Genomic DNA, 18420 nt, shown 5'->3' with positions numbered 1-18420 from the left:
TTATTATTAGGGGGAAAATAAATTGTTTTTTTGTTTGGTTTAAGGGCAAGGAGGAGAGAGGGTTAAAACAATAAGCGTTTTTTTGTGAAAAAAATAATTAGGGGAAAGCGGGGCAAACGAACCCCCGGGGCAAACGGACCCCTCACCTTTCTCGTTAACGAAAATTGCCAGCGTCAATATTTGTTTTCTGAACAGTGACTATCGTCGAAAAAACGTTTGTCGACAAAAATCAGACTGATTCGATTTCGCACAAACCAGGGAGGGGAGAAAATGTGTTTGGGGGATATTGATATAAGGATAGCGCAGTAAAATGATGCGTTTATTAGTAAAGTTCAAGTAAAGACGGAGTAACTTTTTTTGCTAAATAATTTGTAGGTAGGGGTGGGTTTGATAATCCGAAACAGTTGGCGTTTCAAGTTGAACGATTTTAAAGAAACCAGATTTTCATGCGATTGATAGTGTTGGGGCAAAACGGACCCCCAAGCGGGGCAAAACGGACGGACTGTTGGTAACTTTGATTAGCCTTTCAGTAAAACATTTTTATAAAATTAAATAATAAATCATTATTTTATATGTTTAGATAAGTTTTGTAGGAAGGCCAAACAATCAGAAATTTTACCAAGATCTGTTGTAAAAAAGCTCGCAATGGTCACGTGTATAGTGACGTAAACTAAATGCTACAGTCACATATTTTCGTAACTTAATTATATATTTGTGTTTAACTGAAATATTGATTACACTTAGTTTGCCAAAGTGTGGTTGTAATGGTGCAAGTCTTGGTGTGATACAGTTCCCGTCTCACAACTAGTCAGCTACTGTTTGTTTTACTCAGCATCCAGCTTTTAGGCTGCAACTGAAATTGGGTGGTGATGTAAGCTAGCTTTGTTAGTTAACAACTATGCTTGGATGTGTCAGTAATGTTACAGCTGGATGGATGGAGAGGTTATTGTAACTGTGATAAGTAATCTGGAGTTGTCTGATATTACAAGGATTTGAAAAATGTTCTTGTTTGCGGTTATTGCAGAGTATAACTAAATGTTAATTACACTGTTCAGTTTTTGTGGATAACTTAAAGATAATTAAATTACTTTTTATTAAAGTATTATAATATAAAAATAATTTGTTATTTTGTTAATTATTTTTATCTGAAACAGTTTTTTTTATTAGTTCGCATAATATGCTATATTTATTTACTAATGTACTAATATATATATTTGCAGATTTAAGCAAGGAATAGTAACTTGGTAAAACCTGGTGGTATCATCACTGACAAAAAAGCCAAGGATGTCACAAACAGACAGTAAGTTATAAGTCTGCAAAGGCACATTTATATTTTGCCATAAAGTTGGCCAGCATGTGTTAACTCTCTTCATAAATTTTTTAATTGACATTACAAACAAAATTTAATTAGTACATATATGCCTGTTCTCCAAGGCATAATATTAATCAAAATTACTTCTCCTGTAATTATTTTTGTTCTCCAAAGTGTTTTTGTTTCTCTCAAAAATGCCTGTAGTATTAACAATACATAATAACCACAAAGAAAAATGTAAAAACATAAAAAAATTAGACCAGCTTACGTGTTTGAAAATCAAATATTATCATTCTCTTAAAGACTAAAAATGGTTTAACGCCTATGGTTTGCTATACTTTTGCAAACTTTCACTAGGTAATTTTTTACCATAGCTTGGTCCGAGCAATCACTGTTAAAACAGGCTTTAAATCTGTTGTTTCAAACAATATGAAAAACACTATTACGTGCCTAATACGCAAACTATTAAATCGAAAGTTTTGCTAGATAAGTTTAGGCCTGATGTTGGTATGCTGGTTGGAGCAAGATGCACAACAGGTGCTAACAGAGAGGCGTAGACTGCCTTATGATTTCGCATTTAAACTTGCGGGGGTAAATACACCCTATTGACACTTAATTATTAGGCGAAGCTTATCGCGAAGTAATTGGTCGCCCCAAAAAATGCTGACGCCGCATTTAAAGCAAGCATTATAAATGTGTCGCCGATATTCTGCCTTGAACATCCCTACTCGAAATGCTTCCCTCCGTTAATTGTACGGTGGGTGAAACTTTATTCACGGCCTTACCTCTTTGTGTATTACCGCGACAATACGATAAAATACGATTTGGAGAATATTGGAAACATCGTATTTGGAGAATATTTGCTATTTGCACCTGTATAGTATGTTACTCCAATCCAACATATCAACACACAATTTTAAGTTGTGTGGGCCTGGTGTTGATATGTTGGATTAGAGTTGCCACCAGATTTCGCATTTAAATGTGCGGCGGTAAAATAAGTTATTTCTTAAGAGCATTAAGTAATTTTACTAAAGAGAAGCCTCGTTTTAAAATGCAAGTCGCACGAGCCCAGTTTAGGACGTGCCACTTCGCACAATGAAAGTCTCACACGCGGGACAATAAAGCAAACTTTTACAAAGCACCTACATACCACTCTACGCCATGTCTGAAAATTTGAAGGTTCTACGATGTCTACTTTTTCTATAAAGCTTCGGACAAAACTCGGTCTTAAACATACCATAGGAAACCATAGGAAACCATAGGAAACCATAGGAAACCATAGGAAACCACAGGAAACCATAGGAAACCAAAAAAGAATAACGGCAAAAACAAGATATGTCCCGAAAATAAATTTTCGGCCCATATAATAACGGCAAAAACAAGATATGTCCCGAAAATAAATTTTCGGCCCATATAATAAATATTAAGCTTTGTGATAACGTTTCAACTTGATGCCTCGCTTGCTATAAATTTGAAATTTTGTAGGGGAGTAAGGGTTTAATTCGGCAAAACCCGATATTATTATGAACATTTTAATCTGATTTTTATGGCGAATATTATTATTGAATATTAGTATTTTTTCGAATATTATTTTTTTTTTCAAAACTTAAAAAATAGAGACCGGTCTTAAGACTGTAGTAAATTTTTTTTTGGAAAAAAAGTATACATAAATAAGTTTATTTCGACGTTGAAATAATCTGTCAGAAACTATTTGCTGACTAGTTTGGTGTTTTTTCGGGCGGTCTATTACTTGCCGATGAAGCTCTTCGCCTAATCATAAAGTGTGCAGTAAATGCTGTTGGGCGAGGTGTAGCCCAGTGGCCGGCGCACTGTGGACCACAGAGTCTTATCTAATGGGCCGCCAGTATATCTAGTTTTATTTTTTTATTAAACTTTGTAATAATGTATCATGAGTAACATTTATTTAAATCTTAAAAGAAGATTAACGTAATGTATTCCTTTTTATGTGTTTCGTGCAAACTTTTTACGTGATTTTTTTGCGTTTGGTGGAATAAACTTGGTTTAGTTGCATAATACCACACCGGTTAGCTGGAGAACAACACGTATCTTAAATTACTCCAACCATACGGTGTTACTTGCCAAGTCAAATGTAAGGATTTTTTTTTTCATTTACTTTATTTTGTTTGAAAACAGTTTTACAGAGAATGTTATTTTGTGTTTCCAGATGCATCCTTAAGTTCTAAACAGCTTCAAAGCATGAAAAGTGACGAGAGAGAGCCTATATTTGAAATCTCTGCTGCTGATGTTGCCAGGAAGAAAACTTTGCTTAAAGATCTATTCACTTTGCTTGGGTCCCAACTTTCAACATGTGATGAGGACAGCTTTAACTCCACATTGTTTAAGCTTTGCAGTTTAGCACAGAAATCCAATGATGAAGGCATCACCAGGTCTCTAGCTGATTCCCTCCCTGGAGAGCTTGATATAGAGGGTGGAACGATCGTTCCCAGTGAAGTGTCCAGTCTCTGTCACGTGCTTCGAGCAACACAAAGGGAGTTGGTCATCAGCATCGGGGGTTACGGCTCAGTCACATTTACCGGCAACGGTTTGGAAATGTTTATGGATACAATGCAGCACACAAATCACAAGGTTTGTGGTTAATAATAATAATTCTAGACTTTTATAACCATTAGGTGCCAGATACGCATGAATGAATTCTGAGTATGTAATATTGAGACCGTCATAACAGACTCGGATGCAGAATTATTGCGAGTTTAGTTGGTTATTGCTGTAATCGAATGTTCGTGGTTTTCTAACGCTCACTTAAGGACAGGCCTGTACAAAATACCACCTTTATGGCAGTTGTTTTAAATTATCTCTTCAAATACAGCAGGGGGTGTTAAATGAAAACTGGCATTCATTAAAATTGGTACAAAAACTTTACTACTACGTGATAGCGTATTTTTTTTAGGGAATACTTGAGCCCAAAGGCTCAATACCAAACGTACCATTTCATACAAATGATCAATCCATGCGCTTCTACACTATTGCAAAAGTGGATAGCGAAGCTAATAGCAAATATCTTTAATTGTGAAAATAATTACATCAATTCAAAATGACGTTGTTATTTTTAAGACAACGTTGAGCATCTGTAAAGGGCGAGTGTGTAATAACTCAACTTTCTTGTTTTATAGATGGAGCTTTTGAACCTGAGTGGAAACAAGTTGGGGTCACGTGAGTTGAGTTGCCTGGCAACAGGTGTAAGCAACATAAACAAGCTGATGTTGGTGAGTTGCGAAATCGCTGAATCCGATCTGCAACCTCTGACTGACGCCATCTCACGAATGGATCGACCGGTAAAATTTTAAACAGAGTTGCGGTTGTTGGAAGTGTGACATCACTACATGTTAATTACGTTATTAATGGAATAGGTAAACAAAATGTTATTAAAATGTTTTTCCTACGCGTTCCCGCCACAATACAAACCATCTGACCAGCAGACTCCGTACCTGTCGCCACTCTCGGCGGCTTTGATGGCAGCCAAACATTTACTTGGAAATCAACAGTTTATAATGAATTTCACACATTTAATGTTTTATTAAATCGCTGAAATTTCGGCACCACCATTCTGTTTTCCTAATCTACAATTAAACAAATTATTAGTATCTCACCACGACATTTGTAGTCATTTAAGTTTTTTTTATATGTGTTTGTGTACAATGTCTCATGTTTTAAGTAAGGTCTAAATATGCATATTTTACTTTTGCATCCTGTTATTAACTTATCCTACTAGTTGCTCGTTACATGGGAAAACTGGAATGCGTAAAAATAAGAAAATTATTCGCTCATAATTTTATGGTTAGATATAATGTGTCGGTTAAAAGTAAATAGCGACGCATTCAATAAATTCCCTTATTTCAATTAAGGACAATAAATCATGACGTCATCAACTCAAAATGCCGTGTTTATTATTTTAAGACAACGTGGCGCATCTGTAGAGGGCGAGCGTGTAATAACTCAACTTTCTTGTTTTATAGATGGAGCTTTTGAACCTGGGTAGAAACAAGTTGGGGTCACGTGGGTTGAGTTGCCTGGCAACAAGTGTAAGCAACATAAACCAGCTGGAGTTGTTTAATTGCAAAATCGCTGGATCCGATCTGCAACCTCTGACTGACGCCATCTCACGAATGGATCGACCGGTAAAATATTAAACAGGGTATTTGCTGTTTTTGGAAGTGTGACGTCACTGCAACAAATTGTTATTTTTAGTTTAGAGCTCTATTTATTGTCCCCGAAAATCAGCACAAACAAATTATCATGCTTTAAATAACCAACATTTGTTTAGGTCTCAGTAACTACACGTTCTTACAATTGCGACAAATTCATGAATTTTTTTTTAAATATAACGTAAACCTCGAATTATTTTGTTGTGATTTAGTTGGTTCCATAAACTGGGCAGGCCAGCAGACCCCGTACCTGTCGCCATTTTGGTGGCTCTGATGGCAGCCAACCATTTACTTGGAAATCAACAATTTATAATGAATTTCACACATTTAATGTTTTATTTAATCGCTGGAATTTCGGCACCACCATTTTGTTTTCATAAGCTACAATTAAACAATTATTAGTCTGCCATATGCCGTCGTTTTAAAGTGATTTTATGTTTACGGCGCTATATATGTAAACGACACTATATATGTTATTTGTTTACAATTTTATGTGAAGATATAATGTGTCAGTTAAAAGTAAATAGCGACGCATTCAATAAATCTCTTTATTTCGATTAATTAAGGAAGATTAATCATGACGTCATCAACTCAAAATGTCGTGGTTATTTTAAGACACGGTGGCGCATCTGTAGAGGGCGAGTGTGTAATAACTCAACTTTCTTGTTTTATAGATGGAGCTTTTGAACCTGAGTAGAAACAAGTTGGGGTCACGTGGGTTGAGTTGCCTGGCAACAAGTGTAAGCAACATAAACGAGCTGTGGTTAGTGAATTGCGAAATCGCTGGATCCGATCTGCAACCTCTGACTGACGCCGTGTCACGAATGGATCGACCGGTAAAATGTTAAATAGAGTATTTGCGGTTGTTGGAAGTGTGGCGTCACGACCTGTTAATTACGTCATTAAGGCAAGGCTTCCAAAACTTTGTAATCTGCGATTCTTTTATAATTTATTAAATATTTTGCCGCCCATCGACATTGATAAACACCTTTCTCGTTGTCTGTTTCTGCACGTCTATCCTAAAGCAAACATTCGTTTTAACATTTACTTTTCTAGACAAATAATAATTGCACTTTGTGTTAAACCGATGTACCTACTCGCGACCCCTAAAACTCGTTAGCGGTCCCAGCATGGGAAGCTCTGGTTTAAGGAATGGGGAAACAAAATGTTGTGGTAACGTTGTTTCCACACGTTCCCGCCACAATGCAAACCAACTGATTTTAATTTTAAACATTTTGTAAATCCAATAAATACGATTTGTAAATATTACCATTAAGTCTGGCCGCGGGAATTTCCACAAATTATGCAAAATGGTAAATAAGAAATGTATTTTATGCTAAAAGATGGAAAGTGTGTCTTTGTCCAAAATTTCTTTGTTAGTTTGTAACTCTGTTCATGGCCCGTAAATCAACACAAATTAATTAAGGCATCAAAATGTTTCTAACATTTGTTTACGTCGCAGTAACTAACCTTCTTACATTTACGCAAATTCGTGAAATATTTCGTAAAATATAAAGTAAATGTTTTAATTTATTTTATTGTAACTAGATGAAATGCCTGACATTGCCAAAGTTAAATAGAGTTTTTAACTGATAAAGGACTAACTTAGTTGTACCGGCAATGTAAATTAAACACACAATTTGCGAAATCAACCTAATTTTTCGTGGTTAAACAAATTGAAGCAATATTTTATGCTGTTATTCACTATTGTATATTGCGTTATTGTTGAATAGGTTTAATAAAGATGCGGTAACTCATGTACGGCCTTCAACATATATCGCCCTTAAAGTTGCACTACATGGCGATACACGTTTGGCAAACAGAAATTTAACACAAATGCTGAGTAGTTTTTTAAAGCCGCTTATCATTAACAAACTAATCCGCAAATTTGCTTATTACGCCTTAGAATTCCACTAAATTATTTTGTTCAATTTAAATAATATTCAAGCAAACACGTAATTCCGATACAAAGTGACATGCAACGTAAAATAATCCGTAACGTGTTTAAAAGTAAAAAATGCTAAACTCCTGCAACAAACGTCATATTTTGCGAACTCTATCAAATTTGCGAGGTCAAACATACTGTACTGTAAGAAGTAAATAAGCTTTCAACCCTTGACCGTTTAAAAGTGAAAATTGCTGTGACCATGTTTATGAGTATTGCGACGACGCTCGCTTGTCGAGCAGTTTTTTCATTATCGGAGAAGTGTGAGCGATGTTGCTCTATCTGTCTTTTTATGAGAACATATGCCGACGACCGGCGGACAATCAATGACATTATTTATTGTGATTTAGTTGGTTCCATAAATTGGACAGACCAGCAGACCCCGTACCTGTCGCCACTCCGGCGGCTCTGATGGCAGCCAAACCATTTACTTGGAAATCAACATTTTTATTGAATTTCACACATTTAATAATTTTTTTCATATCGCTTCACAATTTAAAAAATATATTCTTATTTTTAAGACAACGTGGCGCATCTGTAGAGGGCGAGTGTGTAATAACTCAACTTTCTTGTTTTATAGATGGAGCTTTTGGTCCTGGGTGGAAACAAGTTGGGGTCACGTGGGTTGAGTTGCCTGGCAACAAGTGTAAGCAACATAAACAAGCTGTGGTTGGTGAGTTGCGAAATCGCTGGATCCGATCTGCAACCTCTGACTGACGCCATCTCACGAATGGATCGACCGGTAAAATATAGAAGTGTGACGTCACTGCATGTTAATTACGTCATCAAGTGGCGACAGATTTAAAAAAAAATAAGTACGTTAAAAGCAGGGCTGCGGAATCGAACCCTAGACTCGGTAGAATTCCATATTTAAAAAAAAAAAAAAAAAACTACTTAGCTTTTGTGGAGCCTCAATCCATATCCTTCGTACTTATTTCATTCTCGCGGGATTTCTCGCTGCGACAATTGGATGAGTCATTAAGAAGCACTCCTGTTTGTTCGCGAGAAATCCTGGGCCAGGGGCCGGATCTAGTGGAACCTTGTAGCCATGGCCTTCCACAAACTGTATTTGTGCTTATTTAAACTCTATGACAGCAAAATACTCTAGCAAAGCTAGCAATTCAGATCAGACACAATAAAAAGATCTTAAAATTTCTGGAGATATTACGGGCTGATAATAAGTTCGTTAAAAGCGGGGCTGCGGAATCGGACCCTAGACTCGGTAGAAAGTACCGATATTACGGGCTGATATTACACGATCTGTTTTAGTATCGAAACATTTATGAAGCCAAACACGTGCTTGTATCTAACATTATGTTGTGCTTATGTAGATGAGGAAGTTGGACCTGACAGACAACGAGTTGGGATCGCAAGGACTCGCTTTCCTCCGGACTTGTGCCCACAATGTACAAGAGCTGGGGTTAGATGAATGCAGCATCGATGAAGCTGATGTGGATTCTCTGCGCAAGGTAGCTTAGAAATATAAGTGGCATCTTGTTGGGACAAATACATACGCGCGATTTCACTTGTTTAACTGACTATGACGTAACACATTTCCATTGTAAACCAGTCATTTACTTTGTAAGTGAACAAACAGAACTTTAGTAAGTTTCAGAAGGTTCAATTCGGTTGGACCTTAGACTATAAGATATTTGTCGTTGTAATAACAAATTTTTCTTAATGAAACGCTATCTATACTTAAATAAGAATTGTTACCAAACTAATTAGTCCCCTTAAGGCCTAAACTATAAATAAAGAAAGAAATCATAATAACCTTAAAAAGTTATGATTTAGGAAAACATAATATAAAAATTGTACGCGCGGCGCGAAAAATTTTGCGTTTACACACAGTTAAAGGTGGCAAAAAATATAGTTTGACGGGCTCTCAGGACCACATTTGACAAGTGGGCCTTTCCAAGCTGAGCCAATTTAAAAATTTGCCACACCAACTTTTAAAACAAAGTGCAATTAATGTACGGCTATCACGCGGCTCACAACTACATGACAACACCAAGCTATCTAAAAGTAACTCGCGTCCACTAAAAATGGCTCTGCTGCCCACATTTGGGCCATGGCCCACAGATTGCCGACTACTGCACTACACCAGTGGTTGCAAACAGTGTGGTCGCGGCCCCAAAGTGGCCTTGCAGTTATTTTTAGTGGGCCGCGAGCTGTTGTATAGTAGCCGTACATTCATTCTGCAGTATTTTAAAAGTGTGGCTAATAATTTTAATTTTGGGTAATGTTTTTAGTATTAATTAATTTATGACTAAATTGTGACGTCATTCTAAAAGTTTCATGGCCCGAAACCAAAATCTTGCACTCGTTCTTGTTGTCGTAGGGTAGTGGTTTGACGTGTGGACCCGCTGAACTACACACCACGGCCAGAAACACATGAGTACTCACACTCAAATCTCATTATAACTTGCTGAACATTGTAAAAAGCATTTTTTGTTTTGGCGCATATCCTTAAGCAGAGGGGTTGTTTGACCCCTTAATTCCAATTTCCCGCCTAGGTATAGTTGCTCCCCTGTGAGGCAAGTAAATCACTTTGTGAATCCGGTTCTAAGTTGTTGTTACAAATTGTATTTACAGCAATGTGCGGGATACGAATCTTCACACGAAGTTGCGAAATGAACGTCAGAACCAGAAACAGACCCGAAAATATGCAACATTCAAAGTTAAACCTAAACTACAATGAGATTTGAAAATAGATTAAAAGCATACAAAGTTTTTTTTTGTGTGTGTGAATCCATAAATATTGTTAAATTTGTTTAAATACTTTTTATTTAAAAATTTCACACAATGTTACCCATTCTTCCACGTGTTACTACAACCTCCTAACATTATGCTCCACAATGTTTTTTTTTGTTTAACAATGTGTTTTTCACTTAGTTTAATGAAGCAGCAAAGACGCAATTTCGCTAAATCATTTTGCTTTCCGGTGTTTGAACTTATTTTGTGTTGCACTTTATCTTTTGCTGATTTTACACTTTTGTAGTATTTCATAGTTCGTTTGTGTTTGTATTATTAACACGTTCAAATTTTCTCAATATTTGTCCTCCTTGAGCGTTAGAAATGGCAGGAAGTCAGTAGTTGCGTTTTTTTCCCACGTTGGAAGTTCACTTTTAAAATAACGACGTAAGAAAACATCAAAGGGAACACAGCAATATAACACACCCTAGACGTATAAATTGCCTGCTATTCGATAAGTGTTATAATGAATGAAGGTAATTAAGTGACTTTTAAAATGTTTTTATTTTTATTTAAACTAATTTAAAGCCATTGTCCACATAAAAAGACAACTTAAACATAATTTGAGGTTTGTAATCACCAAAGCAGATAAAAGGTCTTAATCCAAGGATAAATTAATTCTACCACTTTGGTGTAGGGTAGTGAATAAATCTATACAAATATAAAGGTTTTAGAAACCTACAAGAACTCTCCTAACTGGTTGGCGCTAGATTTGTGGCTATTTGGAGAACAAAATTTATTTAAGAAATGTAAAACGAAATACTTTGCAACTTAATATAACTTTAATGTTTTTAACCAATTTACACAACTGTATTATGCTAATCTATGCTAAAATTTAAAGTTTTCAAATCGTTGATGCACATTGGTTGGGCAGACCGCAGGCGTTTAATTCGCACAAACGTAAAACAATAATAGAAAATATTTAACTAATTTTTGAAACACCTTTTCGTTAACCAACCTTTAAATTAAACTCTTCTTTTGTGAAACCTTTAAATAATGGAAGAAAGCAAAAAACAAACAAAATAATGTTTACTTACTAGAACACGAATATTTTTTAAGGAAAGTTATAGAATAACTCGCGTTACGCTGTTGAATACTATATAAGATTAAATAAATATGGTCCATCAACCTCCAGCCATTATACTACAAGGTTTTTATTTGTGCGAGTATATTTTCGTGCATTGCTGAAGAATCCCACAAACAATAAACTTCAAGTGTTTGTTGCCGTTGTCGACTTGCTCAGGGCAGGGGAAGTCCCCGAAGTGCGACTGCACAGCTGTGGCAAGTCGGAGTAGAGCAGCGGGTCAAGCGCGCTGGTGACTGGCAACAAGATGATGGCAGCGGCAGCGTAGACCTGCTGTGACATGCTGACACCTGCCAGCTTGACAAGTGCCAGGACAGTGACAGGTAGCCAGCAGGCGAGGTTGCTTGCCACTAGACGGAATATTCGTCTTTGCATGGCGATCGCTCGAGCTTTGGACTGGCGACCTCCTCGTTCTGTGATGAACACATATTGTGAGTGGTTCGCGGTGGTTTGCATTCACTAGCATTGCGCGATGTTTTGTATTTTATTCTAATATCTGATGTTTTATTCTAAAAGCACATTATGATATAATTTTATGAAAATTTTCGTGCGATTTCGGTAAAAAAATATTTTACTTTTAGCCTTGGTCAAAAGTGGAAACGTTCAGTTGGTTTGTGAACTTTGGCCGAAATGTGGAAATTACCTTTGTATTGGATCTTGGTATCAGGGCAGAGGCACAACACTATCCTTTCTCCATGTTACACACAAAACAAAACCCACACACACACTTCTGTGACAAGCGCATGCGCAACAAACGCGTGCTTGTGTGTGTGCGCGTGCAAATCTAATCCAAACAAACCTTACCTTGTCCTGCCATCAGCTTACTCGCTTTTGTCGCTTTCTTGTAGATCATCGCGTACCGCTATTATGACGTAGGCCATGGCCGCGAGGTTAAAAAGGTTCACGGCGGCGGAGAACCCTACAGCGGGGTCAGTTGGCCGGGGGAGCATGTTGGGGATACACACACTGTGGCTCCCGTAATAACCCACCCTAGAGAACCTATCACTTGGGGGGAAGTACCGGGACAGGAACCGCTCGATTGAGTCCCAGCTCCAATCTGACGAAAAAATCGATAAAAAATGTTCCGGGATGTAAAAATCGAGTTGGTTTTGCTGTGTCATCAGGCCAAAGGAAAAGGTGAGGGTGACACAGCAACATTTCTTTCTTAAAAAAGTCTTTTTTTTCTTGTCATTAAATTATTTCAAACCCTATTTCATAAATTAAGTTAAATTCCCCCAGAATATCGTCCCCCGCTTCTATCGGACCCTATGCCCGTGTTATTATCGCATGCGGTTAATTGCGAGCGTTGGTCTGTGACGTCACAATTCAACTAAGTTGTTTAAAGTGTTCTCAACTTACCTCTAGGTGGCATAACAGAGTCGTTGGCCAAAACGTGAAATCTCTGGATTGTTTGAACGAGCGAGTGTTTCGTCACAATGTCGGAAGAATAGAAGGGAGAGAAATACCACACAGACCCGGAAAAATAGTCGGAAAACCTGAAGATAAAAATTCATTTGAAAGCTCAGTTTGTTTTTTGGATAAGAAAATTTAATTTATCCCACTCATTTAAACTAGAGTAAAAAAGCATAAAACATATTAAACAACTTTGAAACATTTAATAATGATCTTCAAAAAATATATATTAGAAATCAAAATAATATTATGCGGGATTTGGATTTCATCAGCAACGATGTGAAACATTTACTCTTAAACACCAAACAATCAAATTATTGCATTATCCAAAAGCTCTTTAGCGCCACAACTACGTTACGTCATCAATACGTTACGTCACAGCTCTACTTACATGTGCAACCTTGGGGGTAGCATTGTTGTGATGGAGAAAGCCCACCCGATGGCGCAGCAGAGCGCAGTCCGTTTAAATGTGAATTGTTTGAAGGGGAGATATACTGAGTGGAGTCTGTTTAAATGTGAATCGTTTGAAGGGGAGATATACTGAGTGGAGTCTGTTTAAATGTGAATTGCTTGAAGGGGAGATATACTGAGTGGAGTCTGTTTAAATGTGAATTGTTTGAAGGGGAGATATACCGAGTGGAGTCTGTTTAAATGTGAATTGTTTGAAGGGGTGATATACTGAGTGGAGTCTGTTTAAATGTGAATTGTTTGAAAGGGAGATATACTGAGTGGAGTCTGTTTAAATGTAAACCGTTTAAAGGGGAGATATACTGAGTGGAGTCTGTTTAAATGTAAATCGTTTAAAGGGGAGATATACTGAGTGGAGTCTGTTTAAATGTGAATTGTTTAAAGGGGAGATATACTTAGTGGAGTCTATGTAAATGTGAATTGATTGAAGGGGAGATATACTGAGTGGAGTCTGTTTAAATGTGAATTGTTTGAAGGGGAGATATACTGAGTGGAGTCTGTTTAAATGTGAATTGTTTAAAGGGGAGATATACTGAGTGGAGTCTGTTAGTTGTAAACATTCACTCACAAGTTCATTTCAAGCAGCTTTCGCTGTGAGTTTACTTTTTATTGCTACTATCGACTTTTACCGGTTGTCCTTCTCAATGCACCCGGTTTACTAAGAAACATGTGCCGTTATATTTGATCAGTACACCTTCTGAAAGGCGAGATTACAGAATATACACAATGTGATGAATATTTAACTTTGAAACACGCTTTAATTAGGGTTTATCATTTTCAGATTTAAATAACCTTAGAAGAAAAAATTTTAAGAAGGTGTCTTTGGAAATCCGTAGGAAACGGTATTATGTTTTACAGTGAAAACTTACAGGAATAATGAATGGATATTAGGTGTGTTTAAAAATTAAAAAACATTCTTTACCTTACTGACGTCATAATAGTTAGAATGACAACCGACGTTTCCGTGGCAACCGAATTAAGGTAGCCGAGATTTCGGCAGGTGTCCGACGTCCGCCATGTTTTGTCCATCTGACAATAAATGCCGGAGAACTTAACCGAGTGGACAGCCACCGTGAGAAGGTAAATCCCCGTGAGTAGATCAGCAACCGCTAGATTTAGAATGAGGAGGTGGTTGCTAGTAGCAACGCTGTTGACGTGCCGGTTCTGTGACGCTTGCCAGAGTAGCCACAGCTGGCGGGTTGCCACTGACGAGTTGCCTAATTATAAGCCAGTTCAAGTACAATTACGAGGTCAATTGCTGTTGTGATTGAACACAAGCATGTTTTTTCAATTATTTCTTTTTACTTCTTATTAATTAAATCCCAGTGCCATTTAATTTATTATATCAGCTCATATTTCTTATATTTGCCCAACATACTTACATAAGTTCATGATACATATATATGGTCATGCTATTTGTATGACGTCATAACACTGACGTGACGTCATCATTGTAACCCACCAATAAGCGCGAGGAGGGCCATGATCCAGATCATGACGCGGAAGAAAGGGAGCGCGATCATCTCACGAGCTGACGCGAAAATCGTCGCCATCGCTTCTTTGGGACACTCGTCGCTTATGTCGTCACAATCGACCTTGCCGTCGTGCATCGATGATCGCGGAACGAACAATGGCTCGCCGCCCTCACAATAGAAGTACTGGAACATCGTAACAATCGATTCGAATGGATTTTATTCGGTCGTGTTTAGAGGTTGTGACGCGGAACCAAAATCAAACACCTTTAATGTGAAGATTATGGTTATAAGGTTAGAAATGATCGCTGAATAATCCAGCTGTTCAGCATTGCTTCCTTCCATACAAAAAAAGTTGGCGTTAGTTGAAGAATTAACTTTCCAAAGCCAAAAAAGTTTCCTGGGAAAGTTTAAATATTGTGGTTCTGAACGAGCAACGATAATTACAACAGTTATCGTACACTTGCTGCGATATTATCGGTCAACAACAATAATAGTTAAGTGTTTCTGCTTGTTTAGTTTTGATGTTTTTTTAACAAAGAAAAAGCATCAAAAAATCAACCTCAGAACAGTTCAGCTCGTCACTTCTGTCCAAACAATCCAACGTTCCGTCACACACCTGTCTGACGTCAACACTGGTGATGTCATCACCTACGTAATGAAACAAAAAATTAAATATTCTTGGTAAATAAACGAAACAGCGAACACATTGGTGCAATGTATTATAAAATTGTCTGTCAAGCACAAATACAAAATGTAAATCAACTGCTCAAAAGGTTGTGAATAAATTTATTTTGTTGCAAACAAATGAATTGTTAAGAAAATAAATATATTTAAATTACGACCACAAACATCAATCTGTGTTGTTTCGTTTATCTGCAATCCAAGTTGCGGCTTAAACCAGCAATTATCAGTTCAACATTCCAGCTGGTGACACAAAATGGCGTCCAAACCGACCTGCGTCGCAGTTGAATCGGTGTGGACAGAATGCTTCGTCCTCCTCCTCGTTGCAATCCTCCCTCCCATCGCAGACCGCTCCCCCCAACAATCCGATCCCTTCTGACGTCATACCCTCCTTTAAACCTGCGAGTGACGTCATCATTAGGAGGTTGAATTATTGCAGTAGGTTACACCCTAAACTAAAGTAAATATTAAAACCTTGACAACTTTAAATACACATGGCAACAAAATAAACTAAGTCGTCTTGTTTAGTCGCCTAGTTAGTAAACATTTAGTAAAAAAGTCATACTAATTATGACTTTGGGTTTAAAAATCATTCATATTTAAGTACTGACATCACACCCCAGTAGGGTGATGACGTCATACCGATTACATGATTACGTCACGTGCTTGCTTAGTGCAAGACTATAGGATTCCTTAAGGCTCCTGGTATATCGCTGATATGGATTATGAAATATTCCAGTCACACCTCCAATGACGTCATACAGTATTGCTTGATAACGTCACGTTGTACGATATTATGACGTCACACACCTGACGAGCAGTGGAAGCGCTTCTCGCCTCTCCACGACCAGTCTTTGGCGAGGTGACGACAATTTCCAGCTGTTACGTCACACACAACCTCACACTCATCGAACAAGTCTAAACACTCAGGTCTGCGTCGGACGCACAAAAGTCACACCTCAGCTTCAACACTTAACCTTCTTGTCGCGTTGTGGTTTAGCACCCAAGTATAAAGTGGTTCAAAGCTTGGTTTACCTTAAACTGGGACGCGTGAGCCACTTGGGGGACGTAAACTAGTTTTGGGGTTTACGGTCTAATAGAAACCTTAGTGTATAACTTAAAATAGAAACTTTAGACTTAATTTAAGTTTTATATTTGCACACAAGTTCCACCGGAAACAGCAGGTTGCCTCAGTCTAATTGTGTCATGTCTGCAGATTTAAATAATCCTTATAAATATAAAAACTAGATTTTGCTGATGAGCGTTCGGACCATAGTAAAGAATTTCCTTAAAGAATGAAACAGCTGACCTGAGGTCACATTTGTTGGCGACCTTTGGCCTTAACACGTCAGTTCCGCTTCCGGTCGGGCAGGAAATGACGTGGTCGTCGACCCTATGTCCTTTGACACAGTAATCCTCGTCTGCGTGTTGATACGTGGCGTCCTGTGAGTGGTTGACGCAATCCACGTGACCATCACAAACTCGACTGAAGGGAATCCACAAGGTGTCGCTGCAGCTTATAGTTCCTGAAACAACGTTTTTTTGTGTTAATTAAGAAATAATATGTCTCGCAAAAAAGATCAATGTTGAAAACATATATTTAGTGTTTCTCAGAACACTGGATTACATTGTAAAAAAAATGCTTCAAAATAAAAGCATAAAGGATTTTGGTTTGTATAGCTCTTCTGGCAAATGTAATTTTTATTCCGACGTTTCGACGTCCTATACAGGTCGTCTTCATCAGGGTAAATAACACGGAGTGCGACTAGTACAGTGCACGATAAACAAAGGAAAAAAGGAAAAAAGAATGGAACGCAAGCACGTTACAACGCAACAAAAACAAAACGCGATAACGAATGATTGGGCCTCTAATCTTTAAGCAGGTGCCTGTAGCACGCTGAAAGCATCACGTCCGTTTTGATGTTCATTGTGTTGCCCCGTTGGTGAATAATCCATGACTCAAGAAATAGTCTTTTCCTGTAGTCAGATTCCCGGGCCACAACAGACGCCGCATTAAAATCAATACGGTGGCCCTGTGACACCGCGTGATTGGAGAGGGCCGACTTCTTCGCGTCACTGTTGGAAACATCCCGTTGATGTTCTTTTCGTCGGGTGTTAAGTGACCTTCCAGTCTCTCCGATATATATTAACGGACACTCGGCGCAGGGAATAGAATATACAACACCTCGTTGTTCAAAGGTGTTGATTGGATCTTTCGGGTGACACAGTAGCTTGCGGAGAGTATTGGCAGGTTGGACGCCAACCGCTACACCAAAGTCACGCAACATACGCCGCAGAATATCCGTCAGTTTTGGTATGTACGGAAGTGTCACAAAACCCTCTGTTTTTGGACGAGTCGCCTGTTTGGGACAAGTTGCCCGTCGATCACGGAGAATCCAATTGGGGTAGCCATTATATTTCAAGGCTTTGCGAACGTTCGCCAGTTCCGCCTCGCAGTCGTCGTTAAGTGTGCACAAGCGTCGTGCCCGATCTTTCAGGGAACGAACCACCCCTCTTTTCTGGTATGTGGGGTGATGCGATCGAAAATTGAGATACCTGTCTGTACTCGTTGGCTTGTGGTACACTTTCGAGTACAAGACACCATCATCGGTTCTTGTGACCTGAACATCTAAAAATGGAAGACAGTTTACCGATTGTAGTTCCATGGTAAACCGAATGCCTGGTTGCGCCTCGTTGAGATGCCGTAGAAATGCCTCAACCTTGTTATTATCAATGACACAAAAAATGTCGTCAAAATATCGCCGCCAGAATCTTGGTGGGAAGGCAAATGTTGATAAGGCTTTTTCCTCAAGCGCTTCCATTGTCATGTTCGCGACAACCACAGAGACCGGGGAACCCATCGCTGTGCCTTGAACCTGCTGGTAAAAGCTTCCCCTGAATGTTAAAAAGGATTGCTCCAAGCAAATCCGCAAACCGTCCACAATATCCAGAGGGAGCCATGGTGTTCTGTCTTTAAGGCTATAGTCGTTTATAATCCTGGATGACGCGATGTTCATTGCCAACTCCACAGGAACACATGTAAAAAGTGACACGACGTCATACGATACCATTACCTCTTCGTTGGACAGGGGCGGCACCTGTGC

At 38.3% G+C, this 18420-nt stretch overlaps 1 protein-coding gene and 1 pseudogene across 1 annotated transcript; both read right to left on the bottom strand.

Annotated features, from left to right (window-relative positions):
* The window catches only part of LOC146137186 (uncharacterized), a 49518-nt pseudogene extending 32727 nt beyond the window's left edge, over positions 1-16791 (bottom strand).
* Positions 16792-17182: 391 nt separating this feature from the next.
* LOC146137185 (uncharacterized) lies at positions 17183-18198 on the bottom strand. Its single transcript, XM_083394169.1, has one exon. The coding sequence runs from the start codon at positions 18175-18177 to the stop codon at positions 17185-17187; it is 993 nt and encodes a 330-aa protein (XP_083250295.1). The 5' UTR covers positions 18178-18198; the 3' UTR covers positions 17183-17184.
* Between the last annotated feature and the right edge of the window lie 222 nt (positions 18199-18420).

This window comes from Ascidiella aspersa, chromosome 7 (assembly GCF_963924565.1).
Source record: "Ascidiella aspersa chromosome 7, kaAscAspe10.2, whole genome shotgun sequence".
Taxonomy (NCBI): domain Eukaryota; kingdom Metazoa; phylum Chordata; class Ascidiacea; order Phlebobranchia; family Ascidiidae; genus Ascidiella; species Ascidiella aspersa.
This window is presented reverse-complemented; position numbering and strand designations above follow the sequence as displayed.